General features: G+C 45.2%; 8 protein-coding genes; 7 read left to right on the forward strand and 1 right to left on the reverse strand.

The window, feature by feature from the left end:
* Positions 1-570: 570 nt before the first annotated feature.
* GSBLH_T00000362001 (uncharacterized protein) lies at positions 571-1,120 on the forward strand (the record flags this gene model as incomplete). Its single annotated transcript, XM_013038553.1, has 3 exons — positions 571-702; positions 732-814; positions 844-1,120. The coding sequence occupies 3 exons, from the start codon at positions 571-573 to the stop codon at positions 1,118-1,120; spliced, it is 492 nt and encodes a 163-aa protein (XP_012894007.1).
* Positions 1,121-1,557: 437 nt separating this feature from the next.
* GSBLH_T00000363001 (uncharacterized protein) lies at positions 1,558-2,936 on the forward strand (the record flags this gene model as incomplete). The annotated part of the gene is made up of 6 exons (XM_013038554.1): positions 1,558-1,737; positions 1,770-1,868; positions 1,900-2,307; positions 2,338-2,418; positions 2,448-2,718; positions 2,749-2,936. 6 exons carry the CDS (start codon positions 1,558-1,560, stop codon positions 2,934-2,936), a joined length of 1,227 nt encoding a protein of 408 aa, XP_012894008.1.
* Positions 2,937-3,113: 177 nt separating this feature from the next.
* Positions 3,114-4,610, forward strand: GSBLH_T00006056001 (uncharacterized protein; the record flags this gene model as incomplete). The annotated part of the gene is made up of 1 exon (XM_013038555.1): positions 3,114-4,610. One exon carries the CDS (start codon positions 3,114-3,116, stop codon positions 4,608-4,610), a length of 1,497 nt encoding a protein of 498 aa, XP_012894009.1.
* Positions 4,611-6,364: 1,754 nt separating this feature from the next.
* GSBLH_T00000364001 (uncharacterized protein) lies at positions 6,365-7,806 on the reverse strand (the record flags this gene model as incomplete). Its single annotated transcript, XM_013038556.1, has 4 exons — positions 6,365-7,345; positions 7,376-7,555; positions 7,587-7,652; positions 7,684-7,806. The coding sequence occupies 4 exons, from the start codon at positions 7,804-7,806 to the stop codon at positions 6,365-6,367; spliced, it is 1,350 nt and encodes a 449-aa protein (XP_012894010.1).
* Positions 7,807-13,773: 5,967 nt separating this feature from the next.
* GSBLH_T00000365001 (uncharacterized protein) lies at positions 13,774-14,011 on the forward strand (the record flags this gene model as incomplete). XM_013038557.1 has 1 exon in its annotated part: positions 13,774-14,011. One exon carries the CDS (start codon positions 13,774-13,776, stop codon positions 13,927-13,929), a length of 156 nt encoding a protein of 51 aa, XP_012894011.1. The 3' UTR covers positions 13,930-14,011.
* A 633-nt stretch (positions 14,012-14,644) lies between these two features.
* GSBLH_T00000366001 (uncharacterized protein) lies at positions 14,645-15,144 on the forward strand (the record flags this gene model as incomplete). XM_013038558.1 has 4 exons in its annotated part: positions 14,645-14,675; positions 14,705-14,806; positions 14,837-14,931; positions 14,961-15,144. The coding sequence occupies exons 1-4, from the start codon at positions 14,661-14,663 to the stop codon at positions 15,142-15,144; spliced, it is 396 nt and encodes a 131-aa protein (XP_012894012.1). The 5' UTR covers positions 14,645-14,660.
* Positions 15,145-15,227: 83 nt separating this feature from the next.
* On the forward strand, positions 15,228-16,220 carry GSBLH_T00000367001 (uncharacterized protein; the record flags this gene model as incomplete). Its single annotated transcript, XM_013038559.1, has 5 exons — positions 15,228-15,356; positions 15,393-15,505; positions 15,538-15,628; positions 15,660-16,076; positions 16,107-16,220. 5 exons carry the CDS (start codon positions 15,228-15,230, stop codon positions 16,218-16,220), a joined length of 864 nt encoding a protein of 287 aa, XP_012894013.1.
* Positions 16,221-16,250: 30 nt separating this feature from the next.
* GSBLH_T00000368001 (uncharacterized protein) lies at positions 16,251-17,337 on the forward strand (the record flags this gene model as incomplete). XM_013038560.1 has 2 exons in its annotated part: positions 16,251-16,317; positions 16,349-17,337. 2 exons carry the CDS (start codon positions 16,251-16,253, stop codon positions 17,317-17,319), a joined length of 1,038 nt encoding a protein of 345 aa, XP_012894014.1. The 3' UTR covers positions 17,320-17,337.
* Positions 17,338-17,413: the final 76 nt, after the last annotated feature.

Genomic DNA, 17,413 nt, shown 5'->3' on the forward strand with positions numbered 1-17,413 from the left:
CTCTGTTCCCCAATTAGTAATCGCCCCTCCCTCCCTTCACCGTAGATCAACGCTCAGAACGTGGAAGGGCGCACGGTTCTTCATGTCGCTTGTCAGTTTCGCTTGGTTGAAGTTTCTTCGTCTGCCGCCTTTTTCTCTTTTAGATGACTCGCGTCCTCCTCTCCTATCATCCTCTCACCACGCTCCGCGATCGCTACGGCCTTCTCCCCATCCAATACGCCATCCTCGGAAACGTGGAAACCGAGGTCCCGAGTCACGTGCAGAGCGACGAACTGGTCCGCATGCTGCTCGACCACGACGGAATCCACGACCAGCTGCTCCAGGAAGTCGCGGTTTAGGCGGCAATTGAGGCGTAGGCGCGCCGCCAGGAGTTTCAGCGGGAAATTGAGCGGCTCGTCCCGCGGTATGACGCCAGAGAGAACGTGTACAGAACCGCGGAAGGAACCTTCGATCGAATCGACGAGTATTTCCTGCGTCACGGCCACGTGGAAACCGAGGCGGAGGGAAAAACCGCGGGAATCGCAGGGGAGGAAACGAGCCAATCAAATGAATCAAAAGAATCGAAGGAAAATGAAGCGAAACCGGATCCCATTCCATCGAATTCTCAGCCAATTCCATCGAATTCTTCATCCATTCCATCGAATTCTCAACCCATTCCATCGAATTCTTCACCCATTCCATCGAATTCTCCATCTTCTCCTCGTCTTCTTTCTTACATTTGCATCGATCAGGGCAATCTGTGCACTCTGAAATATTGTTCCAATTGTGGCATCTTTGTGCCGCCTCGTGCCTACCATTGTCGATTCTGTGGCGTGTACCTCCGTTTCCACGTTTCTCAGATAGATGCATTCGGAACTTCGATCATCACTGCCCCTGGGTGTCGAACTGCGTGGGGATTCGCAACCACAAATTCTTTTTATGGTTTCTCGTAGCGATTTTCGATCGAATTCATCGAAGCTTCTCAGCGAATTGGCATGTGTCCTCGGTGTGGTCGTTATGCTCGTGGTGCTCGGGAAAGCGGCCTATGAATACATTCAGAACGGTGGAACCGGAGAAACCGGCGGATCGAACGAGATGCAGCTCATTGTTGATTACATTTCCCAGTTCTGGTCTGAGATGATCTACCTGGTTATTTGTTTTGGTTTCGCATTCCCCTTGTTAAATATGCTGTCGTATCACCTTCGAATTGTGAGCCTGCAGAAATGGTCTGATGGGTAGACGAGTCGGAATATGACGACGCACGAAGAAATTATGCTTCCAGATAAGAAGACTCGAAAGAAGCACCCGGAAGAAAACTACTTCCCATACTCTAGAGGGGTGTGGAAGAATCTCCGGGCAGGATTCTGCTCCCCGTCTTATAAATCGCTTGTTAGTATTCAGGACGTTTAAGAACGTGATGTACAAGGATTGTTTGTTCGAAATTGTGTGAAGAAAGCGTTCCGCGGTTATTGCGGAATGTTGGCCAGGTTTCAAAATAAAGAGTAACAAAGGAATGTCAGTTCCAAGTAATATGATTATGCGAATCGGTGATGCGTAGATGATGATGAATTGAAGAAAATGAGCAAACAAGAACTCAGAGACTTGATTTCTGCAGTTCAGACCCAGAATAGGTCGCTCGTATCTCTCATCGATGACTTTAGACGTCGTCGGCAAGAATTGCAGAAGGAGATCGACGCCCTTGAAAATCAACTGACACGAAGTATCCGTCTTCCCTACTTGGTTGCGTCGATTTCTGAGGTATTTTGAATGTTGGATATACGAAAAGTTAGGTTCTCTCCGTGCGTGTTGAAGATGAGGAGAATCTCAGTCTTCCTCCTGAAAAGCAGGAATACGAGGAAGGTGTAATCATGTCAACAATTCAAAAGAAGGTTTGTTGTTAGGATGTTCCTTGTCTCCTAGAAAGTGTTCGTCGCCAGCAAAGGAATGCTCTACGGCCAGGAAATCCACCCAGGCGACCTCGTCGGAATCAACAAAGACACATGCATGCTCTACCAATTGCTCCCCACGGAGTACGACAAGCGCGTCAAGGCGATGCTCCTCGAAGAGAAGCCCTCCGACGACTACACCGACATCGGTGGTCTGGACAAGCAAATCCAGGAGCTGCAGGAAGCGGTGGTGCTTCCGCTCACGCGTCCCGAGCTCTTCACGGAGCTGGGAATCCGCGCGCCGAAGGGCATTCTGCTCTACGGCCCGCCCGGGACGGGGAAAACGCTGCTGGCGCGCGCGTGCGCGAAGCAAACGGACGCGGCGTTCATCAAATTGTCGGCGACGGTGCTGGACCAGGCGCATATCGGCGAGGGATCGCGCGTAGGCGAGAGAGGAGGGCGCGAGGCGTAGATCGTGCGGGACTGTTTCTCGCTGGCGAAGAAGAAAATCGAGGAGAAGCAGGCGAAGGGGAGCATTATCTTCATCGACGAGGTAGGCGAGGAGAGCGCGGTGAACGGTAGCTGGACGCGATTGGAATCAAGCGGAGTGGCGACGGGGAGGGAAGCCACGAGGTCCAGCGAACATTGCTGGAATTGCTGAATGCGATGGACGGCTTCAGCAGCGACAGCCGAATTAAAGTTATCGCGGCGACGAATCGCCCGGACATCCTGGATCCCGCCTTGCTGCGCTCCGGACGATTCGATCGCAAGGTGGAGCTGCCGAACCCGAACGAAGAAGCCCGCGTGAAAATCCTGCAGATCCACTCCAAGAAACTGGTGCTGAATCGGGAGAGTAGGCGGTAGGGAGCGACATCAAGCCAAGGCGTGAATTTCGAGGAGATTGCGCGCTGCACGGAGGATTTCAGCGGAGCAATGCTGCGAGCGGTGTGCGTTGAGGCCGGAATGCTCGCGCTGCGTCGAGGTGCGTCAGCGATCGAACACGAAGATTTTATGGAGGGTATTGGGCAAGTAGCTTCCAGGAAGAAGGCAAATCTTATGTACTATTCGTGAACTGTTTGTTGCAGAGCTTATGTTGGCGTTTTGGGGATGGAAAAACAGGACTGTATAGTGCAGTGGCTAACACGCTCGCCTGACACGCGAGAGATCCCGAGTTCGAGCCTCGGTATAGTCATTTTTTGATTTTTTTTTATTTTTAATCGTTTTTTTAATTCAGTTTTCCGTATTCTTATGAGCACGACTGTTGCTATCCATATTGGCTCACAAAATTCAGCAGCTTGCTATGGAGAAAACCCTATCATTCCTTTGATTTGCCAAGATCATACTCTACTGAATAATGTCATTAGCTATAGTAGTGGCCAGCCACGCCTTCAGTTGGAAAAGAGTATCGTAAACTCAGAGAATACCATTCGGTATCCCCTTCGCTTATTTGATCTAGCGTTGAATAATGTCGGAGGCCAGAAGATTTCTGATATAGCATTTGGTTCTCCCGTGGTTCAGTACAATCAGTCTCTCTACTTTCATTTGGCAAATGGAAGCATGAAATCCTGCGATGACGCAATTTTGGACATTATGCGTTTCATTTACAACGAGGCATTTCGGTTGTCAAATGAGATTGATTCTCTTTCTCTGACGATTCCTTCTTATTATAGCTATGAAATGAGAGATAGACTGAATAAATGTATCCAGCGGGCCGGAATTACTTCCCGCGGTCTGTTTACTGAAGCAGAATGTTTGGTTTTGGACAAGTTGTACTCTCAGGATAAATATTGGGAAGAAAAGAGCAATTATTTCGTGCTTCATATTGGAGCTGTTGTTTGCGAAGGTAGCTTTATTAAAGTGAGCGAAGGCCAATTAACGGAGTACCCAATTTTCTTTGAAAGAAACCTTGGTGGAGAGAAGGTCGATGAGCTATTGTTAAACTTTTGTGACAATAAACTGAAACAGGACGGTATTGACATATATGAAGGCAACAAAAAAGAAAATAAGAAGAAACGACTGGAGTACATCAATTTAGCAAAGGAGTTATATCTTGACGATGAATGCATTGAATTTCCAATGACAAAGGGAAGTCAAAGCGTCGATATCGACGCAGAGCAATACATTGAGATTCTTAAACCCGTAATCGACACGATTAAAAAGAGCATTGTAAATGGGTTTGCTCTGGAACGAGATCGAATGGAAGATCCCGATATCTCCATCGATAAAGTCACAAAAGTCATTTGTCTTGGCGAATTGCTCACAAAGCAACCCGCTTTCCAAAACGAAATCATGAAATTGTTCTCCGTAGCCCCGATCAATTGTGGTGTGAACCAGGAGCTGGAGGGTTGTCTTCGCCACTTGCGATGTGAGAAGAGCAAGGCGATGAAACTGCTCCATCCTCTCAATTTTTCCATTGGAATCGGGTTGGACAATAATCGAGCGAAACGAATCATCAGCGCGGGAAGCTTGCTACCTGCGAAGAGTTCGTTGATTTGGCGGCAAAATGGGTTGCTGAAGAACGAGTTGAATACTGCCATTTTTTGTGGAGATATGTTCATCAGTATGCCACTGCTGGATAATCTGAAGCGTTTGCTGACAATCCGGGAAAAGTCGGCAGATTTTGTAACACACCATTTGTTTAGAACGATGTTAGAGGTGTCGACTGATGGAGTATTGACGATCTCTATTCTGAATATGAAAGACAAAGAACTGTATAGGAAATCGATTATGTTGACGATATATTGATAGGTTTGTTGCAAAAAAATAAGATAATCATATCTGTGAAAATGAAAATCCTTTATTACGTGATATTTTGTAAATCATTGGGAAACGATTTAACTGCATAGTGTTGAGCAGCATCGAAGCTGTTTCCAGCGATTCAGCTAATACACTTGTTGATCGATTGTTTGTGATATAATAGATAGTCTAAAAGCGATTCATGGTACCAAGGTGAAGGTAGCACCTGGTCTTCTCTGAAAACAGGAAATAGTAGGTTTCTATAATTTCTAAACCCGGTTTATTTAACACTATTGTAGCTATTTCAAGGAGCACTTCAGAGAAGTCAGCCTTCCGAACATCATTTAGTCAGACTAGAAACGGGCCGAATTCAGACTCATATCGCTCTGGTACGTTGTTGGGTCCCTGTTTTGACGTGAAGAGATGACAATCAAAGAAGACTCAACTGGTCGCAATCGCGAAGGAAACAAGGAGAAGTACTTACTTTCACAGCCTTCCATCTCTAGATTTTTGCGAGGATCTTTTGAGTCAGTGGGATCAAAAGGAGAAAAGACCTCCATCAAGACAAACAACCAAGAAAATGTGGAGGAACGTGCTTCAAACCCTATGACAAAACATAAAGTCTCCCTCTCTTTCTCGATTCTCCGTGTCACTCCCATCACCATTTTTCTCCAGGTCAATGTGAGTTCCGAAGCCATCGTTTGGTGCGGCGCCTGGCCTTTCGGCCAATTCATCGATTTCCACGCACTGCAACGGAACGTTTCTGGGCAGGTGATCTCCAGTTCGTCTTTTCTCTCTTCCTCTTCCATAGAATCTTCTCGCTATCGCATCACCGATTTGCACCCCTCCTCGAGCTACGACGTGACCTGCCTCGCTCTGAACAAAGCGGGGTACATGAGCGAAAACCCTCTCGATATTCGGCAGATGGTGATGACGCAAGACGCGGAATTCGCGATCACCGAGCATTTAATCATGGACAACAAAGTGCATATCATGCTCAAATCGAACTACGACACGCCTGTGCTGTGCTTTTTGTTCAATCGACGTGGCATGCGCGTGGATACGAAGATGTACAATCCTTCTCAGGATCCGTATATCTCGTTCGACATCCCCTCGATGAAGTTATCGTATCGCGTGCAATGCAGTGCGATGAACGAGCGTCAGAAAGGTAGGCAGGAGCTAGAAGAAGGAAAAAATAACGCGTAGTGTTCGCTGTCACTGATGCGGTTGTGTGGAATCAGCCGCTTCGATGGGGTCGAATCGTTTTGATTGTGCTGGTGATGGTGCTCGTGGGAGGGGCAATCGCGTATGGGATCATTCGGATGTAGGAGTGAGGGATTGGTGTGATGTGCAGACAGAGGAACTCGAGTCCTGCAGTGTAGAGAAGAGGCAGAGGAATGAAGGATAGGTATGAATTGGATGATTTGGAGATCGTGACGCTGTTGAATAAGACGAAAGAGCAGCGATTGAATAGCGAGAATAAAGACACGGAGGTGATGATTCGATGTACAAAATGTAGGATGGAGAGGAAGGGATTGAGAGGAAGGTGGGTTCTCGAATCCTGCTTCGACTACGATTTGTCGCGATTGTAATTCTCTCTTAAAAAGAACGGACTATACTACTTCTATTTCGAGGAAAGTATATTAGTTGAGCAATTCGTTTATTTATTCATTCATTTACTCATGGGCTTGCATACTTTATTTCACTCTTTCTGTTACATATTTATCTATTTGTGTGTCCTTCCTTTGTTCCAACAAACACGATTACTTTCTCTCCTCCCTGGCCTTCAGCATCGCGGGCGGCAGCGGTCGTTTGAACGGCAGGAACTTGATTCCGCCCATCCACGGCTGCAACACCTCGGGGATCTCCACGCCCTCGCTCGTCTGATAGTTCTCCAGAATGCAGCACAGCGTCCGCGTCAGCGCGCACAGCGTCGAGTTCAGCATGTGCACGTACTTCTTCTCCTCGTTCTTCTTCTTCGTCGCGCCGCACCGAATCTCCATCGCGCGGCTCTGATAATCCGTGCAGTTGCTGCACGACACCAGCTCGCGGTACGCTTCGTACCCCGGGAACCAGCCTTCCAGGTCGTATTTCTTCGCCGCCGCGTTGTTCAGCGCGCCCGACACGATGTTCACCACGCGGTACGGCAGATTCAGCGACTCGTAGAACTCGCGCGAGTTCTGAATCATGTATTCGTGCATCGCCCAGCTCTCCTCCGGCTTCGAAATCACGAACTGCTCCACTTTGTCGAACTGGTGCACGCGGAAAATGCCCCACGTGTCCTTCCCGTGCGCTCCGGCCTCCTTCCGGAAGTTCGTAGAGAACCCCGTGTATTTCAACGGCAGCTCCTTCTCGTCCAGCCACTCGCCCATGTGATACCCGCAGATCGGCTGCTCCGACGTCGCGATTAAATATTTCTCTTCGCCCTCCTCCCCTTCCACGTGGTACAGACTCTCGTCGAAGTCCTCCAGCTGCGCAACGCCAGCCATCACGTCGCGATTCATGAAGTACGGAGTCTGCAAAAGCGTGAATCCGCGCTTTGTGTTCCATTGCATCGCGTACATGATGATCGCCTGGTTCAACAGCACCGCGGAACCCTTCAGGAAGTATCCACGATGGCCCGCTACGCGCGTTCCGCGCTCGGGTTCGTATCCATCGAGCATCCACAAGAGCTCGTGATGACAATACATATCCTTGGTCATGGGACGGGGCGATCCCCAAGACGCGACTTCTACGTTTTGTGACTAAAGGAAATAGATAAATAGTTGACAAACCTCATCCTTAGCTACAGGAACAGAGTCATGTACAATATTCCCAATCTGACCAAGCTTTGTATCTCTCATTTTCCTCACATTTTCGATTGATTTTTGCATATCCAATATTTGTTGGCTGAGAAGGGAGACATTAGTCGTTTCCCTATCGGTATTTAAACCCTGCTTTCTCTTCATTCCAATCTACATAAAATGTTCTACCCAGGCAAAGTACCTCTTTCGATAAAACGCGCTTATCTCGGTTAAGTTTATCTAAATCACCCACATGCTTTCTCCATTGCTTAGTATAATGAACAGCATGTAATACTTACATTATCTAGCGATATTACTTCATCAACTAAAGCGACCTTTGCAAATCTCTTTGCTTGAGACGCTTTCACGAGGTCTGGTAATCCCCCCTTAAATGCTCTCAGCAAATTAATATCAATCGGCATGTTTGAGTATTGAGACAGGATACTAGTCTTAAGTGAAGTGCTTGAGAGCTGAAAACAGGTCCCATATAGTCTAATAGGTTAGGATAGCAGGCTCTCACCCTGCCGATCCGGGTTCGATTCCCGGTGTGGGAATTCTTTTTTCATTTTATTACAATTTTCATTTGAAAAGGAATGAATGAAGGAGTTCCTGAAGTATTCTTTATTTATAGAATAAACAATGATAGGGTAGAAAAGTAGCTGAGGGAATGTTACAAGCTGCTGAAAGGATGAGTACTTTTTCTCCCGATATAGGTGATGAAAATAACCCATACGTATATTGATGATAAAAGTATTCACAATTTAGTATTGGGAACCTGAGTTTCCTGATGATCAAACAGATCAACTGAGTTTATATACTATTGTATCACACAACGTACATTATGCACTAGCGTCAACTGTTAACAGTATGCTTTGTTTTTCTATATATATATATGAAGTTTGTGCAAAGATAGGTTATAGCATAATTGATTTTTTGGGATGGTCTGCATCTCCCTACGATTGGATTCAAGATGAGGTCAATCAAGACAAAGAGGAAATCGAGCTGGAACGTAGAGAGCGAGAAGAAGAGAGACGAGAAATAGCTTTTGTTTTTGCTGATTTGTAGTTTTTGGAGGCGCAATCCAAGGCTCGAGCCAAAAGACAGTGGAACAAAGCAGAAACCGGTCAGTCTGCTTCTAGTTACATTTGTTTTTTGAACACACTTTGTCACTTTTGGTCATGGCGACTGTTACTGACGAGGTTTTGAAGTTGCACATATCTAAAGCTTTAGATATACTGGGAGACGTGGAGTGGTTGTTTGTTGTTTGTTTTACAAATAGGGATTACTCCGTTGACATTATTCGTCGGTTTATCGAAAAGAACCTTGGATTGAAAAAGCATTCGCTAGAGAATTATACCAAAAGAATCTCCTCTCTGCTCAATGTAATGACTTGACTATTTCGTAACGATATTAGAGCCTAACTGTGTCAAAGGCTGAAGCGGATGCCAAAAAGAATGTGGAAGATGGTGCATTAACTACTTTCGATACTCCTGAATTGATGTGTAGTTATACACGTGCAGTATGACGACTAGATGATATGGTAAGCAAAAGTTTAAAGTTTACTCCTGAACCTCGTAAAGTGGGGTGTTCCTTCTGGTACTATTTCGAATCCAAGTTAAGACACGCTGAAAAGAAGGACGGGCGTAGCACTTAATTTGATTTATATTGTGTAGGGATCCCAACGTCGTTGTTTTTCCAAAAGTATGCATTGAAATGGAATTCTTTATCTTTGGAGCAGAAAGCGGTATTTCTCTATCTTTTTAAATTTATCTCATTCTTAGAAATATGAAAAGAGAGTTTCCAAGGAAAAGGAACGTTATATCGATGAATACCGTGTATGGAAGTCTAAATTGTATTTTTTCTGTTCTCTCTTTGTTGTAGTCGTAGCGCCTGTTCCACCTACGGAAACATTATGTTCTCCAATCGTACCCAATCGTTGCTGTTTCTCTCTAGATGATTACCCACTGCAGTTTCTTTCCCATTTAGATTATTTCTTCCTCTACAAATGGGACCAGGTCATCGAGGAGTATCCGACGATCAAGCGATACGATCACTTGGATAGGCTCCGAGAACAATGGGAAAATCTTTCTCGTCCTCAACAAGCGCTCTTTCGAAAGGTTTCGGACCTTGATCGCAGGCGGTATGTCAAAGAAATGAGAGAAAGAAACCCTGATTGGGATCCGAGCGATGCGTCTCGCTATCATGGAACGTTTTTAAAGAAGGGCGTTTATCGTTCCCCTCTGTTTTATTATCTCTGGACGCAGTTTTATTCCCATCTCTCCGAATTATCGGAGAATGAAGATGTCAACGCAAAGCTCGTTTCGCTCTTCGAACGCTGGAATAAGCTGAGCGAAAAGACGAAGCAGCCGTATGTTCATATGAGCATTCTCTACGCCAATGAATACAACAAGGAAGAGCTGAAGAAAGGGGAGATTTGCATGAGTAGTTTCCCCATTTACCCAACAGCCGCGACGTATTATTACTCGCTTTTGAACGAGTATCGCTCGCTGAAGGAACCGGATGAAAGACAAATTATGGAAGTGCTGCGAAGCGAGTTTGCAAAGCTGTCCGAAAAGGAACAGCTTCCGTTTGTTACGATTCTGAACGAGGTGAAAGAGAAGCGAAGAGAAACCTTGAAGGCGCAGGAAGGAAAGTAGAGAAGTGATGGTTGGTGATTCGATTGTAGGGGAAAGAGTTTAAAGGATCGAATGCTGGATTATCGTAGGAAATTTGGAACAATTGTGATGACTGTTAGGCGTTTTTGGTTCGACGATTTTCAGTGCGAGCTGCTATTACGTCTGCGAGTTTTTGGATCAGAAATTGAAAAAGGATGCTGGTACATTGCGTTCTATGCTTTGAAGTAGATGCGGATCCTTATGATACTGTCGGGGAGGCGTACAATAGTTGGACAAACCTTTCAGAGGGGCAGCGAAAGCCATACATTGAAATCGAGGAAGAAAAGAAGTGGAATCGAAAAGGAATGAATGAATCCATAACGTGGAAGGGCGTGTTTTATGTAATCCATAAGCGCTATATTGTTGCCGAGAACATCGGTTTGTTTGCTTTTTTGAGTGTAAAACGCAGATACAATAGAGAGTACAAGCAGAAAAGTAGTAACGCAAGAGGCAGATAATGTTCCTGAGGAAAAGCGAACTCCTTATATCCAACTAGCACGCGATATTAACATTAGTCGCAATGTGTGGAAGGAAGATGTCGTTCCTTCTTCCAATCAAAGCTTGACAATCGTGCGAAATCAGCAGAGAAACAGCAATAAATGGAGACCCCCTCGCTTTTTCTATTTGGATGATCGGATTCATCTCGAAACTGATCCTCTTCGCTGTAAACGATCTTCGAATTGCTCACTTTTAGTCACTGAAAAGCCGCGATTTATTCGTCAATACCTCGAAGACTGGGAAAAGCTCTCTGCAGAACAGAGAAAACCTTACGAAGAACGCAGTGAGCAGTTCTCTGCAGGGAAAACATACGTGATCGCTGCCGATCTGTATAAGGAACTATACAGAGATTACATTACCGATCAGTTCCACGTTTCTCTTAAATCGCAGGGATACAATCTCTTGAAGGAAGAGTTCCGGAAATGGGCGCCTGAAGACCAGGAATTGATAAAGGGGATTACGCGAGAAATGAATAAAGCGACGAACGAATCAGAATGTGTGGAGCTAAAGAGGATGCACTCGCGGAATGACGCGGAAAGTCGGTTTATTCGCCAGCAATACACCAAAGAGAGGAGAAAATCGGACGGTTTCTTTCAATTGCGTTTGTTTATGTAGTGAAGGATGCGTCCGTGCTGTTTGAAATGCTGCGAGAAAAGTGGAAAGCTCTTCCGGATGACGAGAAAAAGCGATATATTGACGAGGAGGAGAAGTCCAGCAAACGTCCAGAGTTACTGGGTTTGCCTTTTATTGTTGTTTCATTGCCAGCAAATCGCAGCAAGGTTCGTTCTGTGTGCTCGTTGCTTGAGTTTTACTACACTCTCGCTGCTCCTGAATCGCGTGTCTTGAATCCACGTCGTGGTTTATTCTGCTTATTTAATGTAGAAATGGGTTATAAGGAGCACCACTCACGGGTCAAGGATAAATACAAGGAAGAAGAACCGTCGATTTTGGAGATGGGAAGGTATGTCTTACGTCTTGACCGAAGTCGACACGAGCGAGATCTGCAAGTCGCACTAAGGTATTACAAAGCTTGTTGAGTTAGTTCCAGCAATTCTGAGATGACGGAGAGGAAGAAGAAGATCTTCTTTCAGCTTTTCGACAGTAACATGATACATACTTTTATCCGTCAGATCATCGGAGATTCGAGTTCTCCGCTCGGTGAATCGTTTTGTTTTGTTCTTATGAATAGAAGAGATATGGTCGAATGTGACGAATGAACAGAGATGGATGGCATATATAGCTCTGTCTCACATGTATCTATATTGCGATACACTAGCGGAACAATTGGCCAAGAATGAATCGTACAGCGAAGATCAGCAAAAGAACAAGCTTGAACATAAAGGAAGAAAGTTTGTAAAGTTTATATTAAAAGAACAAATCGATTTCAAGAACAAAAACATGTTTGAACAAATAGAAAAGAAATGGAATGACAGGGAACATTTTTTTGTTTGTTGGTAGAAGTATGTCAATGTTTTTATAGACAGTTGCGCTCTGGCCTGAGTATCTTTAGTGTCTTCTGTTTATGCATGCAATACTGCAGTAACAACTGAAAAAGGAATTAGCAAGAAATGAGCCGATCTGATTTCGAATCTCTAATTGGATGTTCTTACCGAATAGGATTTTGGTTGTAATAATAATCAGAAAAACAAGAATGAGATTGTGGAAGACGAGAGTGTCTTGGTTTGTATTTTTGCTTTGTCTGAGTTTTACCTGCTTAAAATGACTTCTTCGCCTTATGAGATTGTATCTCAAATGCATTCGAACGTGTTCGTGCTATATTTCACTTTTAGTGTTGAGCATATCTTTGTTCTTGCAGTTTTATTTGATTAAAATCGTTTGTATATAATATTATTGGAATTGAATTTCTAAGATAGCTACTCCTTTACTTCTTGATGCATGCTACGACACTTTTCTATTCTTATCAAATACTAATGGATGTGAAGAACAGATTCGTAATAATACTTGATAAGATAAATGTACTTTGGGTGAATGGATTCTTGATGCTGTTTTTTTAGCATAATATTATTATTAAATTAGAATTATTATTATTATTATATAAAATGAAAAAGTATCAAGGAAGAATAAGATCCTTTTAGAAAAACCAAACAGTAATGGATATAGAGCATTTTACAGTTAACATTGATAATCCCGAGTCTCACATCCAACAATATTATGAGCAATATCCAAAAGCCGTCTTTAACTTATAACCATATAAGAATATCCTAATTCATTTTAAATCCATTCTGTTCCTGCCATTTCATAGTTGCAATGCAAGAGAAATGATATCAATAGATTCGTTTTGCCCTTTTTCTATCAAGATTATGTATATTTTTTTGATATATGCGAGATACACTATGAGCACAGACAGCGAATTAGTCTCTGTGATAGTAAGTAATTCATTGAACAAGGAATCCTTCACACGAACCAACAATAATGGAATTGAAATATGGAATCATTGCCTGTATAGCGAATTTCCTATCAGTAATACGACATATGACAATAAAATAGCCACATGCCAGATTGGAGCACCTCATCGAGGATTTTCTTTGACTACCTTCACAGATCATAATAGATTTGACGGTGAAGCTGAAATAAGAGATCCAAACGGTCAATTGTGGGCGAGATATGAGTATTCTCAAGGAGAAGCAACTGGGAAATGTGAACTTTATTATGAATCTGGAGACCTTTTTTATGATGGATATATGAAAAATGGATATCGAAATGGAAGAGGGATTGAATATGACGAAAGTGGCGAAATAATGTTTGATGGTTTTTTCTCAAATGGTTTGAGAAATCCTTTAATTCGGGAAAACGGAGAGAAACGTAATTATTGGAACGAAGTAGATGATTTTGGGGAGCTCGTATCAATATGCCGAAGAGATAATGAGGGACTAATATCAGGAACTTGCTATTTTTTTAACAATGGTAGAATAGCAAAGATCAGTAAATGGAAACATGGATTGGAAATTGAACAATTACACACCTTTAATGGAAATGAAATGACCTCCTATCGAAAAGATAAAGTAATATATAAAGGAGAGTTTCAAAGAATCTCCGACTTTAAATATGTTAGAAAAGGTAAAACAAATGAATGACATTTTACTTTTAGAAACATTTGTCCGTCCTCAAGAACCAAGTTGTTGTGAACAGATGTGTAAAGGGATTAAGAATGCTATATTTTCAATAGATTTAGTTATTCTGATTCTATGTATATATATGCTGATTAATGCTGTAGAAGTGTGGCATGGTATTGCTTTTTATTTGTTCTTTTGGGGCACATTTACATTTTGTATATTCTCTTGCTCATTTCTTTCCGCAACTGGGGCTTGCTTAATTCAGGGACGTATAAATAAATGTTTTGAAAATCGATAATTCATGTTCTGGATATATATAAAGCAGACTTTAGTCCTACTCTATTTGCAGTTCAACGATTAATCAGAAATAAGTGTATTATCATTTGTTTATTAAAGAAACTATGTCGATTCATGTAGATCCTATTTGTGATTTTGTTTTTTATTTCTTGTTGATCATAACTCTTAGCAATGCAATTTTATTCGAATCTTTAAAAGTAGGATCCTTAATAATGTTTATTTTTTCAATAGAATTAATAAAATGGAAAAATGTGTTTTCATTCTTGCCGAATCCCCATTTATATTAGGCAAAATGATAATGAGTCAAATAAAGGAAGGCAGTGAATGTCGTGTTTTTTTTGAAAATAATTTTTCTTTCACAGTGGAAAGATGGATAACCCTCGTTTATACCCATTATTACTATTTTATGTATAGAACACAAAGAAGAGTTAGATAAACTAAAACAACTATTATCTGAGTTAAGCCCAGGAGTGATTAGGGATGAACTCCAGGCTTGCATTCATCGCATCGGTAAGCCATAAACATGCTTATATCACAATAGAAGAAAGATTGGGATCCAATTGTTCAACCCTCTTTGACCGTTTGCAACAATATGGTTTTTGAATTCGTTTAATATGACAAATAGGATTCAGACACGCTCCACGAATTGGAGAGCCCCAAATCACTGATTCCATTCAGTTGGACAAATGGTTGGAGGAAAGAGCAGAAGGAGCAACATTCGTAAATGAAAGAATGATTCCACTTCATGTATTGCAGTTGGTCAGTCTGAGAAATAGGTGACAAAGTTACGTAATGAGTTCATATTGTCTAGTCAGGAAACATCTTGCACTCTAAATTCTGAGTGGACTCAAGATATATCGAAGCAATTCGATTCATTTGTTGGTTATTCCTGATTATTCTCTCTTTAGATTAACCAGCTTTCTAACCGCGCAAGATACCAGGACCCTTACCCATCTTTTGATGCAGATCGCCTACCGGGTCCTTCCTTTGTTCCAGGTGGAAAGTATGCGTTCCATGGGTAGTTAAAAGCAGTTTGATGGGTCCTGAGTATTTCCGGCGCAGAAGAGACGAGATGGATCCGTCCTATCGACCTTCAGGCGCTCGATTTGATCCTTTTGGGCCGGTTGGCTCATACCCAAACAGGTCGCCCCAGCCTCGCTATCCTCGCCCCAATCCGGATTACCTTCCCAAACCTGGGTTTCATGATTTATATTAAAGCATTGTTTGGAGTGAACAAATTTTCTACAAAAAACGCTTGTGCAAATTTTTCTTCATCCCATATTCTTCTTAAAAAACGGAATGTTTTCTGGTCTTACTGGTCTTGCAGATAAGTTGTCTTCATTGATTCGCGAACCTGTTACTCCTTTGGGAAATGCGGTTCATGATTGTATTTATGCTAGTGGTTATGGAACATCTCAATTTCAAAAGGTATTTGTTCTTCTTTACTCATGTGTAACTCTTTAGATTACTGATATGGTCTTAAACACTAGTGACCCCGATGCTCTTGATGAAGTCTGGTTTGTGCTCTCTAAAGCCCTCGGAAGTAGTAACAATAGTGACATTCGCCAATCTCTCAAGTATCTAACTGTTTGGAGGTGTTTATTCTCAGGTTGGCCGATTATCTCATTAAGCATACTGGAGCTCGTTTCCACAATACCTGCAACCCTCTCTTTATGCGAAAGATGAAAGAAATGATCCTGGTGAGTTGTGTCGTTTGTTGTTGATGATCAGTACAAAGCGAAAACCGGAGGCGCCGATAACATGCACCTAATGAACGATGCTCGTGCCATGGTCCGCGTGTGGGGAGAAGGATTCCTTCCGTATGCTTCGCAAGGTCGTGGCAAGGTGATCGTTGAAGGCTACCAAGACATGCAACGCAGCGGCATCCGTTTCCCTGCCGCCCCGAACGAAGAAGAGAACAAGTGGGTGCCTATGGTGACCGTTCCGACGTCTCGCTCGAACGCCTCCAGCAGCGCCAGCAGCGCCAGCAACTACTACGGCGGTTCCAGCAGCAGCAGCAGCGCCAGCGGCGTGCCTTCCAAGTCGGTGTCGGAGGTGAACCCCAAGGAGCTGTACCGCAACGTGAAGAGACTGCTCGCGAAGCTGGACGAGGAAGGCCTCGATTTCTTCGCGAACGAGCGCGCGCGCGTGGGCGAGCGAGCGGTTCCTGAGGCGTAGAGCATTCTCGACGACAGCAAAGCCAGCCAGAAGGCCCTGATGGTGATGATCGACCGCGAAACGACGCGCGGAAACGACGAGAACGTGCGCTCGGCGCGAGCCTCTGACGTGTAGCTGCTCAGCCACCTGCTCACGCTCAACGACATGTGCCAGCAGCTCTCCAAGATGTACGCCAAGTACGAGAAGAAGCTCGCCGAGGCCAAGAAGAAGAGTGTGTTTGCGGCGAGGCTTCCACCACCTAGATGACGGCTGGTCCGACGACGACGACGCGCCCGCCGACGACTGGGACGACGCGCCCAAGCCCGCGCGCCGCGCCAAGAAGCCCGTCGACGACGCCGAGCCCGCCGTCCAGGTGCGTTCCACGCGCCGCCGCCCCGCGCGCGACGCCGAGGACCGCGCGCCCGAGCCGGAGAAGGCCAAGCCCGCTTCTTCCTCCTCCGCCACCGAGGATCTGCTCGGCCTCGGGCTCTGGGACGAAACGCCCGCGCAGCCGGCGCAGCCCGCGCAGCAGGCGAAGCCGAGCCGCAAGCCGGCGGCGGACGACTGGGGCTTCGACGAGGACGCGCCGGCGCAGCCCGCGGCGCGGAGAGCGAAGAAGGTGTCCATCGACGATCTGTTCGAGGACGCGGAGGAGGAGGCGGAGCCCGCGCCCGCGCCGCGAAGAGCGAAGAAACCGAGCATGGACGATCTCTTCGAGGAGGACGACGCGCCCAAAGCGGCGCCTCGTCGAGCCAAGAAGTCCACGATGGACGATCTGTTCGACGAGGACGACGCGCCCGCGCCGCGCAGAGCGCGCAAGCCCGCGTCGGAGGACTGGGACGACGAGCCGAAGCCCCGCGCCGCGCCGCGCAGGGCGAAGAAACCCAGCATGGACGATCTCTTCGACGACGAGCCCGCGGCTGCGCCCGCGCCGCGACGAGCCCGCAAGCCCACGTCGGAGGACTGGGATGACGAGCCCGCGCCCGCGCCCGCGCCGCGAAGAGCGAAGAAGCCCGCGGAGGATGATTGGGGCTTTGACGATGAGCCCGCTCCCGCGCCGCGAAGAGCGCCCAGACAGGCTGCTGCACCCGCTCCTGTGGAAAGTGCCCCGGTAGATCCGTTCGCTTCGATGGATTTCGATTTCACGAAACAAAATTTGTCTCCTTCTGCCCCTACCTCTGCTAGTGCTCCTGCTGCGAAGAAAGATGCGTTTGACGATCTGTTCTCCTTGTAAAGCCCGATTGTATTCTGATTGTGTTTTTTTACATTCCCATTTTCGGCACTTTTTCATAATTGTGTTTTGCTGGATAGAGGGTTAATTTTCTACT

The sequence above is a fragment of the Blastocystis hominis genome (assembly GCF_000151665.1).
Source record: "Blastocystis hominis, Singapore isolate B (sub-type 7) whole genome shotgun sequence assembly, scaffold_0".
Lineage (NCBI taxonomy): Eukaryota > Bigyra > Opalinata > Blastocystidae > Blastocystis > Blastocystis hominis.